The sequence below is a fragment of the Phalacrocorax aristotelis genome, chromosome 5 (genome assembly GCF_949628215.1).
Source record: "Phalacrocorax aristotelis chromosome 5, bGulAri2.1, whole genome shotgun sequence".
NCBI lineage: Eukaryota > Metazoa > Chordata > Aves > Suliformes > Phalacrocoracidae > Phalacrocorax > Phalacrocorax aristotelis.
The window spans coordinates 61,364,796-61,384,164 of record NC_134280.1 but is presented as its reverse complement, the minus strand read 5'-3'; the positions used below and the strand labels follow the sequence as shown (position 1 = coordinate 61,384,164).

At 36.3% G+C, this 19,369-nt stretch overlaps 1 protein-coding gene and 1 long non-coding RNA gene across 2 annotated transcripts in view; one reads left to right on the top strand and one right to left on the bottom strand.

The window, feature by feature from the left end:
* The window catches only part of LOC142057929 (uncharacterized), a 363,120-nt gene that overhangs the window by 53,342 nt on the left and 290,409 nt on the right, over positions 1-19,369 (bottom strand). The window lies entirely within an intron of this gene.
* The window catches only part of SPON1 (spondin 1), a 206,069-nt gene that overhangs the window by 175,608 nt on the left and 11,092 nt on the right, over positions 1-19,369 (top strand). The window contains exon 8 of the mRNA XM_075094884.1: positions 18,190-18,391. Within this exon, the coding sequence (XP_074950985.1) occupies positions 18,190-18,391 (202 nt within the window). The remainder of the gene's footprint in view (positions 1-18,189; positions 18,392-19,369) is intronic.

Below are 19,369 nucleotides of genomic sequence, written 5' to 3'. Positions count from 1 at the left end.
AACATGGTGAAATCCAAACACAAGTAGTGTTGTCAGGACACGTGCTGTTTTTACAGCTGCCTGTTTTTTCACAGTCACTATGTCCTCTGTGATTCCTCACCATCAGGGAAAGGCATTATCATACATGTATCTTCCTTTTATATAATAGCATGTTTGTTGTGATGGTTGGGGAATAGAAGAAAGCAGATTCTTCAGGTGGATCTCTGATTTTCCGAAATGGCAGGATGTCCAAGCCAAGACACCACATCAGGACAAGGAATACCATTTCACTATACAGTGCTCAGCCCTGTGAAAGAAAGTGTGGAACTGAAAATGGATAGTTGGACAGGAGTCACACATGAACAGACATCTCTTTGGGTAGTTTCTGACATCTTAGAAATATGTCCAGTGTAAATATATGTCTCTTTCTTAATATAGGCAAAGGGAGAAATATTTGACTGGTAATTCTTGTGTCTAATCACCTTTTTGTAGTTCCTGTAAACCAGGATAGCATTCAGCCCTATGCAACACTGTGGAATATGGACTTCCATGCACATAGAGTCAAACAACAATAAATACAAACACAGAGCAGACGTAGGATGGAAATTATTCTCAAGTATGTCATGTATTCCATTATTAGACACCTGGTCCTTTATAAATTATTAAGTACTGCTACAGATAGTGTGTCTTTCAAAGTATTTTCATGTGTTTATGCTGGCTTTTCCTGATACATAAAAAAGAAATATTGATTTTTTAAAAAATAACTGAAAAAGTATCTTTAATTTTCTGTCCTAAAACCTTTCAGATTCTAAAAAACTGACAAGACGACCTCATTTCCCTGCATAAATTAGCTGCCTATTTCCCATTCCTTTCCTGCCAGAGTTTCAGTCTTCAGCCCTAGCTAGGAGAAAGAATATGTTTGGATAGGGGTCTCCAGCAGTATGACTGTAACTATTACTAAGCAAACCATGTGTTTTCTAATTATTAAATTTTTTCCGGTTTAATTATTTTAGGCTTAGTAGATCAACCTATAGACAATATATTTGAGTGCAAAAGTTCAAGGTATTTTTTTCTAGGACAATAGCATAGTGAGAGTAGCTAACATTAAAAGTTTAGGATTTTCTGAAATATTCACAAGCATTACTTTTCATATTCCTCTCATTTATTTTCTTTTATGCAAAACTACTACTGCTTTCCAACCTTTATACAACCTCAGTCCACTGTTAGTTACAAACGATGCATATCAAAGTGAGAGGCATTTTTCTTTATTATAATTCTGAACTATTTGAAGTTTGGAAAATTATCCCCTCCTTCCTTATGTCTCTCCTGTTTCCATTTCATCTTTCCGTTCTGTTTGTGTGAGTAGTCATGGTCCTATGGTTTTCCTCTGCCTCTTGACTGTGTGCAGAGCTTACTCTTTTTCTCATCCATTTAAGCAGCTCTTCCCCATTTATTCAGAGATTACCTGAAAATACTCCACTAAGCACTCAAAAGTGAAGCCTAGCAGAAAAGGAGGCCTATTCCTTTACACTGCAGATGCATAGAATTACTTAGTCCAAACACTTTATAAGTTTGTATGGTTACCTCATCATCCCTTACAAATTATCCCATCAATCCCCTTCCATTTCAAGTTTTACATATCTTTGATATCTTTCCTCTGACTACAACGTTATTAGGGCTGTTTTTCCTGGCTTGCAAGGAGGATATAAAAAAAATGGAACAGGATATTCCCAAGTATCGTTTTCAGCATTGAGATAAATACTATGACTAAACTGGGCAACAAAGTAAACTGTTCCAGAAATCAAACTAAGAGTATTTTATAGAAATGTGATAGGAAACGCAGAAATGCTCTGATCCGAAATACATTAGAGCTGATGGATCATACTAGCTGGAGAAAAAAAAATGCTGACATACATTTTTTGCATTTCCTTCCTTTGTTCTTGAACAAAAGCTCCTTCAATCTTTGCTTTCTTCCAGAATTCTTCTGTCACAATTTGAGCAAAAAACATTTGTTGTATGTTTTGATCCTGCAGTGATTTTGCTACGATCAGTAAGTCTTTGTCACAGCGTTTGGGAATCAAAAGCCAAGCCACAGATAAGTAGGGAATTTCATCTCTTTGGGGTTTCACACTTCGCTTCTTTTTTACTTACAGTTTTTAATTTTTGCTTTTTTTTAGTTCACTGTGATTTTTCTGCTATTCTTGTGCCCACAAAACTTCTCTTCCTTAAAGCAGCCTCCATATTTAGACCATTGAATGATTAATTAAATGTTAGATGGAGAACCACTTAAGCTAGAAATGGAACTCTTTACTGTCTTCTGAAATGTAATAAAATAACTCCCTCTCCTCATCTTACGCTTCATTGTTAAATATCTCAGTTTACTGTGTCTGATATTCTACTCTTTACAACTCACACAGACTTAATGTGGTGCTGTCTCACTGATAAATATCCTTCTGTAAAGCTACCCAAGGTTATGTATACAGCTGCATGCTTGAAAGAAGTCTTCAGCAGTGAAAACAGCTTTAATAACAATTTGTGACTACATTAATGTTACCGATATTATCTAATCAGTTTCATCAGATGGCAGAAAGCTGAAGCATAAATATTAGCCATGTAAAGATGATGTGTTCCTGAACCTCTCTGTTGACCTTCTCACATGTTGCAAGTTTTGAGAGGTTCACGGAGAGGCTAATTTACAAAAGGACATTGGAAGGCATTTAGGCAACCATTTGCTGTAAACACCTAATTCTCAAACTTTCAGTTCCTGAAATGTTTACATGCCTAAATAGCTACTAGCAACATCACTAAATGCATAAAAATACAACCAACTTTCAGCGTTCCTAAAGCTGACTATATTTTCAAAAGGGTGAGAAGACCTCTATTAGGCAAACAGATGCCAACTAAACCTTATTAACTTCCAAAATTTACTTGTTGCCCTGCCTGTTTTATCAGTAAGAGCCTGACCTTCGGGTGTACCTTTTAAGTTAGCTATTAAGTTTGCTGACACACGGTCAGCAAAATAAAGGGTATCCCCAATATGAATTTGACTCTCCTGGTACTTGGAAGGTCTAGGTTTAATTCTCCTTTCCTCCTGACAGAACTTGAATGGTATCACCTACTTCTGAATGTAAAATTCAAACCAGCAACCTACACAGTGAGAGCCCTTTACTATCACATCTCATGTTCTTCTAGCTCAAGCCTTGCTATTTTGCATGGAACAATTAAATATTTATTAGCTAGAGAAGGAAAGCAATCACTATGATTTGCCCCTCAAGGAAAGGGAGGAGAGACAGAAGAGTGCTCTGAAGGAGATTAATAGCTAAAATGTTTGGTAAACAGTGAGTTAACCAGCTTTGTAAGCTGGGGAAGGGGAATGTGTGGAATAAATACAGATTGGTTGCATGTTCTCATTAATCAGAAATCACTCTGTCTTTATTTTGTGGCATTTATGCAATGATGATAGGTTTTTCAGTTTCCTGGCTGCCTTGGAACAGAGACTGTTCCTGGCCAACAAAAATATTTTGTTCCATTTCCAGGTTTTTAGCCTTTTTTTTTTTTTTTAACACGTTCACATTACTTAAAATAGAATGCATGAATTAGGTAAATTTTGGAAAAGAAAACACTTAGATTTGTCTCCCTTTTTTGACTGATATTTACTGAATTTGACTTAAGAAACAATGTTTCTATTCACCCAGAAATGGATTTTTAAAGTAAATGATAATTTGCTTAGATCTAGGTGAAATCAATTTTCCATTACTTGCTTAATTTCTCTATGCGGGAAAAAGGACAAAATTACATACATTTGCATTACATTCATAATAAATGGAGTAGGTTTTTAGGATTAAGATTTCAAGTAGACATTTCCTTTTGTGTTGTCCTATAAAATAAATATGTTATTTGAGGAATCTTTTTAAGATTTTCTGAAAATCTTTCATAAATTATCTTTAAAAGGATTTATGTAATTGCTCTTTATACCTATCTGCAGAATTTGAGAATTTGATTTACCTATCCATCTGTGTAAATTATCTATTTCTTTCTAAACTGCCTGTGTGGATAAAATGTGCACATATGTGCACATATGTATGTGCACATATGCCACAGCTAAAGCTGGTATTACTCCTTCAATAAGAGCTATATTAAAAGATATTTATAGGCTATATCCAAAATCGGTACCTTCTTGTGCTATCTACATTTGGAGTAATTTGTTTTGGAGAGCTTAATGCGCAGACTGGTGGAGGAGAAAGAAACAGATGCACAGAGTAGTTTCATGGCCTCGATCCCTGATCTTACTGGGGGGAAAAAAAAAGCTTTTTTTCCTCCTTGTTTACTTGTTGCCTCTACTTTTGGTAAAACCAAGCTAGTGTCAACAACTTGCTTATTCGCTTGTATCTTGTTTTAATTTTGACATGGTTCACTGCAGTTAATTATTATAAATGTTAAGGTTAAATAACTAAGCAGTTTATGCCAGCTACATTTTTTAAAGCATTTCAGATAGGGTTGGTATGTGCTGAAATTATGTGTGACAGCAGCACAGGTCTGGGGCAGCTGAGCCAGTCAAACACAAAGAGCAGAGAAGGTGCAGTTGTGCAGCCTTCAGACCAGGTTAGCCCCCAACATGTGTTCATAGTCCCTGGCACAAACCCACACTGACACCTGTGCTGCCAAGTCTTGCATCAGCTGCTGCTCGAATGCACCAAAATAAAACCCCCTTGTATATGCCTAGATGCTATAAATGGACCTTAAGTGACCTTTCTAGAAATGCTTTCACTTTCTGCAGGGTATGCTACGCTTTCTGTAGGGATGGAATGTACATGAGTTAAGGAGAACCAAAAGTGTTTGTTTAACTCTTTAGGAAATCCGCATAACCAAAATATGGTCCATTTAGTCGTGTCATTATAAAATTAACCCACCTGTTTGCACAGCCGTTATCCCGGGGATGCTCTGTGCCAGCAAGAGGATGTGCTGCATGTCTCATTAACTTGCTGCCACCACCTGGTTCAGCACGGACGCACCTCTGCACCAAACCCGAACGGAAATCCTCTCGTACTGTTTTCCTCTGGAGCCAGAGGTTTGTTGTGTGCAGCTCAGAATCCCAATGTCAGAGCCAAATGCTGTTGTCTACTAAATCTATATTAATCAGCATTGAGAGGGGAAGATTCAAATCAATGCACCTTTCAGCTTTGATAACAGAGAGGCTTTAGATAAAAAATAATGAAATGCCCAGAGCCCTAGAGAGCAGAGACATGACAATGTCTGTAAGTTAATTATGTGAATTAGTCTTCCTAGAGCATCATATTAATGGCTGATAGAATTAATCACAAGTACCACACTAAACTCCTCATAGCATACAAACTAAAATTTATTGAAAAGTACCTGCTAATTTTCTTTAATCAACTTCAGTAGAGAAGATGAGGTTTTGAATTTTGCAGTCATCCCCATTCCTATCCATCCACTTAAAATATTTAATATGAAAAGAAATTATGCCTTTAGTTCTTTTAAAATATTATGTAGTCACGAAAGGGTTTTTTTGTGTCATGCCTAGGTGAGCAAATTCTGAGATTAGTTGCTCACTTTCAGCTTTGTGACTCTTTTCCTATCCCATTAAGAATGCTGAAATTATTTCTTATCCTGCCATGCAATGCACTGTCCATAAATAGCTGATATCAGTATCAGAATGTAATTCATAAAAATTTACATCATAAATGAGTAAATTATTCAGTTGCTTAATTAATCAAGTCCTCAGACTACCCATCTGAGAATTAAAAAAAGAACACTCACACTTGTATTTGGGTTTAACTGGCATTCCGACTGGCAAAATACAGACTGAACTGCAATTAACCAGCTGTAATGGGCATAGTTTAAATTTTGTTGTTTCTTCCAAAGTGATAAGAATAGCTCATATCATAACCCTTTAATCATCTATCCACTGTATATCATTAACATTTGATTATACAAATTGCTTATAAACACTGTTTCACCTAATGATTCGAAAAACAACTCATGCATGTGTAATTTCACTGAGTGTGACTAAGAGTCAGCAGAGGGTCATATAGAAATATGGAAGCTTATTATTTATTGCTACTTCTTATATTCCTTATAATGCTCATTTTTCTTGCATCCTTGTTAGACATTTCCCCCTAATTGGTTGAATGCTACATTTATCTTCCACTTCCTCTGTACTTTTAAGAAAGAAAGGTTCAGATATTTTATTGCCTTAGAAGTGTATATATCCTTCCATAGCTGCATTTAACCCATTGAACACTTTGTGACATACATTACCTTTAAGTTTATTTTAATAGAGAAAAGTGAGTATAGTTGTCTCTGTTACTATAACAGAAAAGGTGAAAAGGTGAGGAAAAGGTGAAGACATATGAAGGGCTGGCACATTATTTTAATTAAAATAAAATAATGTAGGTCACATGGGCAACTCTTTGTTATACTGTGGGTGTAACCTGGTGACTTCAGAGTGTTTGTGATACAGTGGAACTTTGGTGGCTCTGGATTTAGGATGCCAGGGAGTAAAAGGTGCACACAGAGAAGCTCACAGTCCTGTTCTAAAAAAAAGATGCTATTTTGGACACCAATAATGTTTTGATGTTACAACAGCTTTTTGAAAGACATTTTCCTTCCTTTAATACAGTAGAACTGTGAATAGTATGGCCCTTGCAGAACATATTACATATTGAATCATTATATAGCCTACATTATAAAATTAATATCAGTACTACTGCAGAAGCAGCATAACAGTACTGTAAGGCTCCACAGAGACACGATCTTTACTCACTTCAATTTTAGATTATTTTCTTAAAAGAAAAACCAATTAATACCTATACTGCAGATAAATTCTTCTGTCAGCGTGCATGGCAACGTCATTAATGTTAGCTGATTTACTCCAAAGCTAAGCTACAAATAATTTCTTTGGTGTGTAACTATTAATTAAGTATGTGGGACAATTTCATGCATTTGACCTTCCTCATGTGAGTAGTTATGTAAATATGATTTGTGAGAGTACAGTAAAGTGGATAGCACGAACAGTTCAAAAAGAATAACTGATTGAAAATGAAACTTAAATAGCTATTACTAAGACAGTGTCAGATTGTTACCTGAAGCAAACCTTAATGACCATTTTAGGGTTTCTTAGGAGGAAAAATAGTTTGTGGTGTTAACTGCAGCTAATAGTTTACAATATCAACAGATCTTTGACTAGAGTAGTGTGAACATTACTTGGCTAACACATGGTTGGGAAGTCAGCCACAAAAACCAAACTAGCCGTTGCCATTGTAACAGCAACATTACGGTACCCGTAGTGCACTGAATTCACAATAATGTGACTTTCAATCAGTAACAGCTGCATCCACGAAAATAAAACTTCCAGCAAAGAAACAATTAAGTTTGTACAAGCCTTTCTCACTGATAACAAGTCATCATGAATAACTGAACATTAAAGGATATAAAATTGCTAGTAGCTAAAGCAGGAAGGATTGAAACAAGGAATAGGCTGATGAAATGTCTGAGTTACAAATGTTTTCTCAGTGACTTGCCATTGTAATGAAGTGGGATGAGTGAAATGTGGTTAGATTTGACATTTAACTGGATTTATGTTATCCTGAAAGAAAATAGGTGAGGTTTTTTGCTGAAGAATTATGATGTGCTCTTCTCTTGAAAGATGAGTTGATTTAAATTTTGAGATGCTTTAAAGTATTTTTTAATTCCCTAAGTGGCTCTCTTCAAGTACAGATATGCTTTTATAAGAACAAAAGTTATAATGTTGTATTGTATGGCCCATGTTTTGCCTTAAATAGGGGCTCTGAGAGTATTTTTAAAAGATTTTGTGTGAGGTTTGTCTTGTCTAAACCCAAAACCCTACTTTAGTTCTATGGTGAAAGCATTATATACTCTATAGTGTATGTATTTATAACCATGAACAGTCTTCATAATGAAGAGCTACCTAAGCTATCTACATCTGTAAGAAATATGCTGCAACAGGAGCAGATCTGTAGTGAAGCAGTGCTGAGGACGTGACTCATTCTGGGGATGGGAGGTTGCTTTGGGTGGCAGCCGCACTAATTGCATAGAGCACGGCTGCTTGTCGGCAGCGGGAGTGCAGGAAAAAAGCTCCAGGCTAGATTGATCGGAAAGAAATCAGGTCTGCACTCAAGATTCCTCCAGGTTATGAACCAAAGCACAAAGGAAAATTCACCACAGAAGTGCACCTCTGATTTCGACTAACGCATACTATACTTGTCCCTCTGTGCTCATACGGGATGCTGCATGGTGTCATTACACACATTACAATTCATTGCTGGCACAGAATAGCAGAAAGTGATTTCAGAATTTGTCTGAACAGAGGAAAACAGCATGCTCAATCATTTTCTTGTCTGAGTGGATTTGACCAATGGTTTCATTTTTTTAAACAAGTGCAAAATGTGGGAAACGTTATGTATCAATTATAGTTCACTATGTACAATACTGATTATAATACCTTGTTTTCAAATGGTTTAACTTTACATGTTAAATATTCAGATTGAAATTTTCATACCAAGTTAGAGGAAAATACAATGTTTTACTTATGTTTAAAATGTTATAATAGCCGTTTATCTATGAAGGTCTTTTATTGCCATGCTTTGGAAAAATGACTTGATTATCAATGACTTGAAAAACTCATCCACATCTGACCAAGTTTAATGAATGTACAGAGATCTCAGCATACCTACGATCACTTGTTAACATCTGGTAGCTCATTATTTCTTCAGAAACTGACCGTATTTGAGATGCCTTGTAAAGCATAAATGGATGAACAAAATTTTTGTGAAAGCTTCCACTATGGAAGCCAGTAAAATGCAGTGATAACAGAATCAGAATGCAGAGCTCTGACTGATGGGGGAAACAGTTTCAAATTGAAGCCCTTTGGAATGCAAAACAATCCGTAATAGTTAAAAGTGAGATATTTTGATGAAAGTGCAGGAAGAAGTGGAAGAAAGCAGCACATAGGAATTGGCATTTGCACACTACATCATGGCCAACAGTATTACTCTTGCAAGAAGTAATCAGGACCTGAGTTTATATAACACACAGACAGATGTAAATGTGAAACGCTCACTCTCCAGTGATTCCACACTAAATGATATTTTCCTTACCTTAATTACAAGTAAAAACTAAGGAATAGCCAAATTTCAACCTATTTTCTTAGAAACTAACTTCTTTAAAGTAAAAACTTTCATGGGAAATATAACAAAGGCAAAAAGAAGCCAGTTCTCAGAGGAAAAATACTTTATCTGTAGAAGAAATGCCAGCAAGTCAGTTAAAGTAAGTATCTTGTTTGGGTTTATGTACTCGATTTTTTGGATGAGATTTCCTGCTATAGACCTCTATGGAAAAAAAATGCTTTCTTGCAGAGTATTTGTTATGCGGTGATGATGAAAATACTTTGTCTTTAAAAACTCAGGTTTCATGGTCAACTGCTCACAAGGGAACAGGAGTGTAATTTTAATATTATTTCTGGCTTTGGACTTTTAAAATATCTAGTTAGTCATAAGCTGCAGTAGTAACAGTAATTTCTTGCAGAATTCTCTAGGCCTTCTATGGTATCTACTACTGCAAAGAGATATAGTCATTAAAAAAAATAAAAATACCATGTTCTGGTAGCTCTGTGCTTTTTAAGTGTAATCTTTTACCTGCGTGGATGTACTATTTGCGCCTTGTAGTTAAAAGTCATATTAGCTTAAGTAGTTTGATGACATGCATCCCAGGAATAGAGCATGATGACAGCCTGCAAAGATTTCTGTTGCTTCCTGCCACCCCCAAATATAGTGTTCTATAAAGTATATAATTTTATTCTTGCATGACAACATTTTATTTCAATAGTGCCACTATGGCATGTGTGTCTTTACTTTTTATTTCTGTAAATCTCTGGAGGGTTTCTTTCCCCCCACTTTTTTCTCCCGCTGTCACATTGTGCTGTCTATCCTAAAACAGGGTAGGAGCCAATATCTGTCAATCCAGATGTAAATGAAGTTTCCTTCCACAAAATGACAGCATAGTACTAGGAAACATTTTCAAAGTTTGGATATTTTGTATACAAAATGAGAGGAATGAGAAGGCCAGAGTTGTTTGTTTCTATGGCAACATGATGGTACGTCTAGCCCAGCTATTTTCTCCTTTTATGAATTTATAGATAGCTGGGATTAATCCAGTGAAGTTTAATATTGTCAAAAATTGAAGAATTCTATCCCTGGTCCAATCAGAAATAGTAATGCATAAAAGACAATCTGATGAATGAAAAAATATGTAGAGAAAAAGTCAGTTGTGACTTTTGATAACAAGAAGGCAAATAATTAAATCTCTCTGGAACTGCAAAACAATTCTGAGTGCTCCAGCTTTGTATTTGGCTAATGGTTAAACTGTATTTTAGGTCAGAAAACTTCCTGTGGTATATCCTTCCTTTCCATGGTATACCATTCCTCCACACTGTTGATGTGCCGTCTTAAGGACCACCATTTTCCCCAAACCATGAGGTGATCCCTGCCTGTATGACTTGAAGTACTTTGGAAGTTCCACAGAAGTGTCAGTAAACTCCTGACAGCTGCATGCAGGAGTAATTTATGTTGAACGAGCAGTTTATGCATCAGCAGAGCTAATCAAAACACTTTTGTTAAAAGGCTTTGATTTCAAAATTAAAGCTTTCACACAAGAAATAGATCTAAATGGTAAATTTATGGTTTCACATTGAAAACGGAAAATCCTCCTAGTGTTTTTAGGGTTTTTTTAATATAAGTTCTAAATTTTATCCAAAAAGCAGAAATAATTTTTTCACCAAATCCAAAAGAACTACTTGAAGTAAATCTCAGACAAAACATATTTTTAAAATCCATATAAAATAATTGGCTTTTTTACCAGTTTTTATAATTCATCTAAATTTGAAATCGGGTGTGATTGAGCTCAAAAGTGCATGTATATATTTGGATAATTAATATAAGATAAAATCTTTAATCACATGACTTTCCATTTTGTCAATAATTTAGGAACTTAACAGGAATGAGTAAACCCAACACCATACACTGTCCTTGCAACTTGGTACTCTATTTTAATGGCTCTACAGAGCTCCATGTAAATGAGAAAATAACATAGTCTCTTATTTTTCACAGGAAACAAAACTAAATAATGCTGGGTTGTATACTAGCAGCACAAGGCTCCAAATCTGTACCTCTCCTAGCATAAAGTCACATGTTATTGTGAAGTACCACGTTTCCCTGAGTTTTTGCATTTATAGTTATATACATTTATTAAGTGTTTACTAAAAATGCCTAATCACAAAACTACATCATGTTTATAAAAAGAATTAATGTCTTAAGTGTTATGTGTGTTATTGAGACTTAGGGAAACTTAATTGTTTGACAGATGGTCTGACACCCACACTAAGAAATTCATAATTCGGTCTCAAAAAAGTAAGGAAGAACATATGTGTTTGTTGGAAAAGAAAAAAAAAATTGTATCGAACATTTTTTTGTCAGAGCAAGCACATATGGCAGTTCCATTTTCTATCACTTACCATTTACTTTCTATTTAAAATGCAAATGTCACTAGGCAAGTTAAAAAGTTGGGTATTACAACACAGAAAAGATATAACTAAGAACAATCACTGCAAGGACGTTATACTAATTGTTCATGGAAATTAATGGCCATCCAATTAAATCAAACTTACTCATCCCATTCTGTCCTTCCTTTTGTTTTCTTTACATGTTCCTCCCATTGGTGGTTACTGTTTTATGGTTATTTCCGAACCATCTGTTGCCTTTTCTTAAGCCAAAATAGTTTCCCTTTATAATTTTGTGAGTAATCATGTATGAATTATTTTCATGCAACTTTACGTCTACTTACTAATCCTAACTCCTCATTCTTGTGTAAATACTCACTGAGTAACTGGAACAACTTGCCACTTAAATTTCTAGTGAATGGAAATCTATATGCAAAATTTCAAACTTCCAATTGTTATCTCTTTGCATTGTTATGAATGTAATGATAATTAACCATTAACTCTAATTCATATCTCCAGACACCAAAAGGCATATGTAGGTTGGATGGATACAGAAGCTGAATCAAATGGAATGTGTGTTGTATTAATAAAGGTGGTGAGACGCTGGACATCTTCAGAGATTACACTGGGGAAATGTAAAATGCAATTCCAAGCTTTTGACATTTGCAAAATAAATGGTTTTGAAATGAATGACAATCCTATTTTAAAATCTTTGAAATTAATTTGGAGGAGTAGCTGCATTTCGTAGATATTCCAATACATAGCCTCATAGTATTTTTTGTTAGAAGGAGATTAAAAGGAGATATTTGCTGTAATCTAATATTCAGAGTAAACTAAATTGATAGCAAAGTTCATTGCCAAAACAGTCTCATAATTAAGTCTATGCTGTTTATCTGATATTGTTAACGGGAGAGGAAAGCATCAGAAGTCTGGCTGTGATGGTTCTTATGCTGTTTGAAAAACTGATCTCTCATCACTGTTTCTCAGGACAAACAGGGCATGGTCAGGGCTTTGTAGATAAGCCAGGTGAAAAGGAGGTACAAAGCAACAGTGTTCTTCAACAGCCCACAGCATTTCCTTTTAAATATAGCTGTAATTACTCTGGGTAGACAAGTTGTAGCCCCAAAGCTCCTAGGAAGTGAAGAAGACAGAAGTTTTCTGAATTCATACAAGGTAGAGAGCCCTTTGGCTTTGTAGTCAGCCTGGCCTAGATAAAACGCAGCAATGCCATATATTGCAAAAGGCTTCCTGAATCATGGTTTAATTGTAAATGCACAGTAAGTGATTGAAAAAGTGACAGAAAGATATGCTAAAGAAGAGCAAATGTTGACACCATTGGGATGACCACACCTAACTGGTTTGTGACAACCTGCAGAGAACACACACAAAAATCAGCAGTTTTCAGAAACTGCAGTCCTAGCTTGAGATATCTGGGAATTTTTTTCAGTGAGGAAAGCTTGTTCACATTTGTTAATCGCATCATTAAAGTATACCCATTCTGAGGTATTAAATCAAATAACTGGTGTATTAATGAATAATGTATCACCATTACCTAAAGTAGCGTGCCAGGTACATTTAGATGACAATATAAAAACGGCTGAAAGATGTGCTGCACAAAGTCCCTTTCTTTTGTAATGCTTTGTAAAAATACTCAGATTAATGATATTTTGGAACAGCTTTTATTCTGATTAGTGGTCTTAATGTCAGTGGTAATGACATAAGCCCTTATTTGTGTATGCAATTACATATCCATCCCTTTTAGCTGGTTATAGGCAATATTCTAATTTTAAGAGCTTACACACAACCAAGTAAGAGGTTGTTATGCAGGCCTTTTTGTAGTCCAAAAAGTAAATGAATAAGAATTTTTTGCAGCCAGACCCTTACTGTCACCTCCTCTGATTTGGTGCAGAGAGACAATAACAGCTTGGCATTAAAGTGCTTTTCAACTTTTTACATGGATGTCAGTCAAATTTCATTGACTCAGTGTTCTTTTTATTCTATAGTCGTCTTTTCTTTGGCTCTTTTGGGACATGCACATGTTTAAATTATTCATTAGGTTAAGTGCTTACCTGTCCTGCATTTAAGCAGAACTTAAGAAAGATTCTTCCCCGCCTTCTGTGCAACTCTGAAATTCTGTTTTTTATGTTGAGGTGTTGATATCTGCACATAAAACTTTGTTGTCCATGTAATGGTCCTGATTCTTCTGCATCACTTCATAAATGGTTTTCTTATAAATGTGCCATCTAAATATGCCATCTAATTTGTTCTGTTAGTTGCAAACTTCTAGGGGAGTAGTATTTTCTATTCAATTTTAGATCATTATTGTCTTCTTTTCTTTGAAGCTAGTGCACTTCTCAGGATGTTATGATTTTGAAGTTTAGTCAATAGAACAGATGTTGTGTAGGTGCTGCTGGTAGGCAGGAGGTGCAGACTTGGAACTTCAAGGGTGTAAAATGTGTTTCCATGCTCATAATGTTATTTGTATCAATAGCAAAAAGTTCTAAAGATTAATAAATAGATTGTTCATCCTGGGAAGTGTATATGTGATGTAGTGTAAGCCTCTGAAAAAGAAGGATGTCGCTTTTGCTGACTAGAGGTATAATATGCAATTCATTTACTAGTTCCCTAAAATATACAGTTCTCATGATCTCTGTAATCAGCTAAACTCTCAGCTTAAAAACGAAAAGTGTTTTCACATCATCAGCACCACCTAGAACTGACACTAAACCATTGGTAATGTAGCCCACAGCACTCTCTACCTACCTCCCCCGACGGTTATCAGGCTTGGAGTGGTTTCTCTTGTGTTTACACTTTTTTCTTCCTAGCTGAAAAGCTACTATGTTATCCTTAGCAAAGGAGAGATAAGGTCCTGGTATACTCAAATGACTCTAGTATCCAGACTCTTATAACAGGCTTAGGACAATTATACCTTAATACAGCTCTATGAAGAAACCTGGAGAGGCTTAAGCTATTTCAAACTACCATACACTCCATGCAGTTACTAAATCCATGAACTGAATCAGATTTTTCCCCCCAGAATAAAATATATAAGACTACCTGAATTAGAATTTTAAACAGCTATCATAACAATTAGTGTTTTATGCTCTCCTGTTCTCTCTAATATGTCCACTTAATCACAACATTACTTTTTTACCCACAACCAAAGTCAGAACTTGGATAACTGTGAAGCACGGCACAAATTCAATATTTCCCAGAGATGTTTCAGGCTGTTGGCTTTTCCTCCACTGCTGCATAACAAGCGTCTAATACATTGTTTTAATTTATTTGAAAAAATTTATTTGCATTTGTGCTGCCACGTCTAGAATCACTTCTAACAGCCAACCTGGTGAGTTTAACAGCTAGCAAGAGATCCTCTGCACCACACTGCACTTTGCAGTGGAAATATGCATGCTCTTCATGTTCAGATCTGCCCTTTTATAACAGGCTTTTCTGTTGCTGGAAGATTCTTTACGCGTGGTGAGGCAAATGGCTTTCTTATCCAAATATAGAACACATAGCATCTGGTAGTAAAAAAATCACATTGATTCTAATGGTACAAACTCAACCCTATCAAGGGTCTTATTTGTTGAGCTAGTTAGTATCATAGAGACAAAGAATACACACTCAGGCTGCCTTTTTCTACGTCTTTTAGGTATATACTAATCAAATATTAAATCAAAGGTAACATCCAAGTTTTATTCTGCAAAATATTATTTTCACTATTTCTATCCAGTAACTCTCCACAACCACCTTCCTTATTTATGCTCTGTTACTTTTGTGGCGATATCAGTAGACCATAACAGTATTGATTCATACTCAAAAATATATCTGCAGCAAGTTGAGGTTTTTGTTGGTTTGTCAAAGGCTTTCTTAACCCACCCCAACCCCAGCAGGCAGAGCAGCTAGATTGTCACTTAGGGAAAAAAACTTGTAAAGCAAAATCATATTTGTGCTCTTTTAACCTTAAAAAAAAAAAAAAAAGCCACACAAAAAACCACAAACAAACCCCAAAACCCCAGAAATCCAACCAAGAAAAACAGGGGGAAAAAAGAGCGTTTTCTTATGCTGCTCAGTATATGGCATCCCTATAGCTGGAGATCTAAATCGTGCTAACAAAAACAAGTGTATGTGCATTGTGTACATGTCTGAACAGGAGTGGAGGAAGGAAGGGAACACTGATTCCATTCATCCTCTATTAATCTTTACATTTCTGTGTTAAAGAGTTATGGGATAAGATACAGTATAATGGTCATGAACCTACCTCTCGGTCTTAAAGAAGGAGCAGAAGACAGGTAATTTTTGTGAAGTGCTCTGAGACTGGAAATCTATGGGAGGTCTAGGTTTACCGATAAAATGTAACACATGCAAAGGCTTGTGGGCAAAGAGTATCTCCTACTGAAGCATGCCTTTACACAGTTTCAATATTGATATAATTTAAATACACAATTAATTGTGATTTATGTTGATAACATGATTGATATTTACTTTCCTAACAAAGCATTCAAAGCCTTAATTGTACGTGCCTATCACAAGAACAACAGGTGACAAAAGATTTCCATTATAACATGTCTAAAGCAGTCAAGTGATTTCCAGCCCTCTGCCTTTAAATAGTACGATTGTGTCTGCCTCTCTTGTCTTTCCTGACAAGACTCTGAGCATATGTGCACAGAGTATTGAAGTGCAATGTCACGCAATACATACCAACTAACTTAGTACCAGCTCAGGTGCCAAGCGCAGTAGTGAGCAGCTCCATGTCGCCCTTGCTTCGACCCTGAAAGAGCTCACCTGCATCTCCATTCCTGCAATGTCCGTATTAGACGTATTCTTAATATAAAGATCTGATATACAAACACACATCACTTGTTGTTATTTTTACCAAGTACGTTTTAGACTTTTTCTGTGTAGTGTTTTAAATATAAAATTTCTATAGGGAATTCTCAGAAATACTTATAGTGCAGTAAGTCCTTCAGCTAATTGAAGCCAGGTAGCAGGCTTTTTAAGACTAATCACTGCTGTGTTCTTGACAAATACATCAGGATACCGTATTCACAGAGTGAAGTTGATATGTAATTGATTATTTCATTACTTTACATTAGACAAATTGTTCCACTGAAATCAGAGTTCTGCCATGAAAAAAAAGAGTGATTTGCATCTCTTTCTGGGAAAGGCAGGATTAATGTCATCAAACACTTAGAAATTGTTCTACTCAGAGTCTTTAAGTCAATGTAAGGTAATTTAGACAGTAAGAAACAACTTCTAAAGTCTCTGGAACAGAAGCGGCCAGAACATTTTACCCATTAGCAAATCTGTACTTCTGCAACTTGCCTATTGAAGGAGAACTGGATACACTAACGTAGATGTCTTACATTTTAGAAGACATGGTAGTGTGGGGTTGACGGTTGGACTTGATAATCCTCTAGGTCTTTTCCAACCTTAATGATTCTATGATTCTACAAAACTGCGTGATAACTACTCAAAATCATTGTCTTTGGGCTGTTCTGTTTTTCTAATGTGCTGAGAATGCTATGAGCCAGAAAAACCACACAAATTAATTGCTGCATTTTTACAGGGACACAGGAATTTGTAAGAAGAATAAACCCCTTATGACTAGACAAGAACAGTATATGTGTATTTTATATATATAGCTATCTAACCAAAAAATGGAAGAAGAATAGCACAGTAAAAAAATAATCTTACTTTAAACGAAACATGGACTTTAAATGCTCATAAAGCAGTGTATTTTGGCATAAAATTGGAGAAAAAAAACCCAAACCAACAAAAAACCCACAGCTCTAACCTGACTCTGTATTGATCCAAGTCTGTAAGTGAAGAAAACCAGTATTTGGTAGAGCAGAATTGCCAAAATCGTATTTTAAGTAACTTTGCATTTGTTGGTGCTCATGAGACAGATGCCATGGGGAGGTCCAGGTTTTCAACTGTGAACAGAAACCTCCAGTTCAGGCCTGATTTTATTTTCCATTTGCACAGGAATGTGATAGTTGCTCGTCAGCATCGCAGAGCATTGCCTGATTCAGCGCGATTGCTTCCTAAGGGAACGGCTGACAAAGGCTGGATGACTAGAGATGCTTTTACAGACACTGGCAGAAACCTGCAAAAGTCTTGGCTGAACTCTCTAGGGCTGGCAATGGCCATTAATCTCTCACTTACATGAGCACTAAGACTCTATTAGAGTGCTTTTTTTGCACACATATACACAGTAGCACTTCCAAGCACTTTGGCATTGGAATTTGTATTATCTTTGGGGGGGGTTGGGGATGTGTGTGTGTCAAAACTGTCCCAGCAATCAAAACCTCAGGGTATTTCTCTGGTATTTTGCTTCAAATTTTTGTAAGGGTCATGACAGATTTTTTTATTATTATTATACGACTAAGTCATAAGCATCCTGCTGCAGCTCTTTATTGCTACATCTCTCTCACCATTAGACTGTAAATCTCCTTGAATGATATCAAAGCTTCTTCTCAGAAGGCACGTGGAGACGAAAAACACAGACTTCTGAGCAGGAGTCCTCTCACTGTCCTGCTTCTCCATCTCCATGTACCAGATACACAGTGTCACGCCAGCGTTCAGTATTTCCCAGTTTGAAGCACTAGTTTCACTGCCCTCTAACAGCAAACTTGAATTCCGTTGTTAATAGTCTTCTGCTGGCCTATTTGCAGGAGAGCTGCTCCCTCTGCTGAGTTTTCTGTCGATCGTCACCGGCACCTGATGTCCTTCCTCACCATGCTCGGCCCCAGCCCGGACTGGAATGTAGGTCTCTCTGCCGAAGACCTCTGTACCAAGGACTGTGGCTGGGTTCAGAAAGTCGTTCAGGATTTAATACCCTGGGATGCTGGCACAGACAGTGGTGTTACTTATGAGGTATGTGGACTGTTTGTAATATATTCAAACATAAAGCTTACCTTAAAGCAGTGTAGAATGAAAGCTATCTGATCCTTGGTAATGCCCTACAGGCCTTTATGCTACTCTAGTAAAAATTTTGCTTATAATGAATTACAGCTCATTCGGACAGATGCTAGCTACAGTTACTGTCAGGCATTGTGTCTGAATTCCCTGACCATTACTATTGATGGGATAATATAGCATTCACCTGGGATATTATTTTATTAACCTATTAAATAAATGGAGGACTTAGTTTGCTCAAAACTAAACATTAAGGTTTCCAAGCCCTTCAGTACAAATCTGTGTGCCATCAGCAGCCACATCAACTTGAGTTTTCTACTGTTTCAATCCGATGCCAACTCTTCTGCTTGGCACAGAAAACTTAACTATTCCTTACAGCCGGGATTGAAACTCTGGACTACTCATCACTACAAGACTCTAAAATCCTCCATTTTCTCAGTCTCCATCACTCTCTCAGTCTAGGAAGAGATTCACATCATCCTCAGGTAAAGTCCTGGTTTTGACAAATTGCTGAATGGGTTAGGTCCCCATAGGTGGCAAGTGTACCTACACTATGGGTCTACACAGACAGTCTAGACAGCTGAAGTTAATGCAAGATTAGTCACATCCTCAACTACCACGCATATTCCACATATTCCACATACCACACATTTTTTCAGATGACAGAAGACGGTTTGTTTTCTTTTTTTTCATTCAGACCTGGTCTCTTTAGAACCTAAGGAATTTCTCCAGTTATAAAGCAGCTCTAGAAGCATACTGAATAATTTTTTTAATTAATGTAGTTATCTAACTACATGACAAGGCGTATATCTTATTGTGAACACAGCTTCAGGGTTGAATCCCAAAGTGTTAGAGAAGTGCTTCCTGACAAAAATCCTGAACACCTTACCATTAAGTATGAATGTACCAAGTTCATCTTATATTGGAATTTCCCAA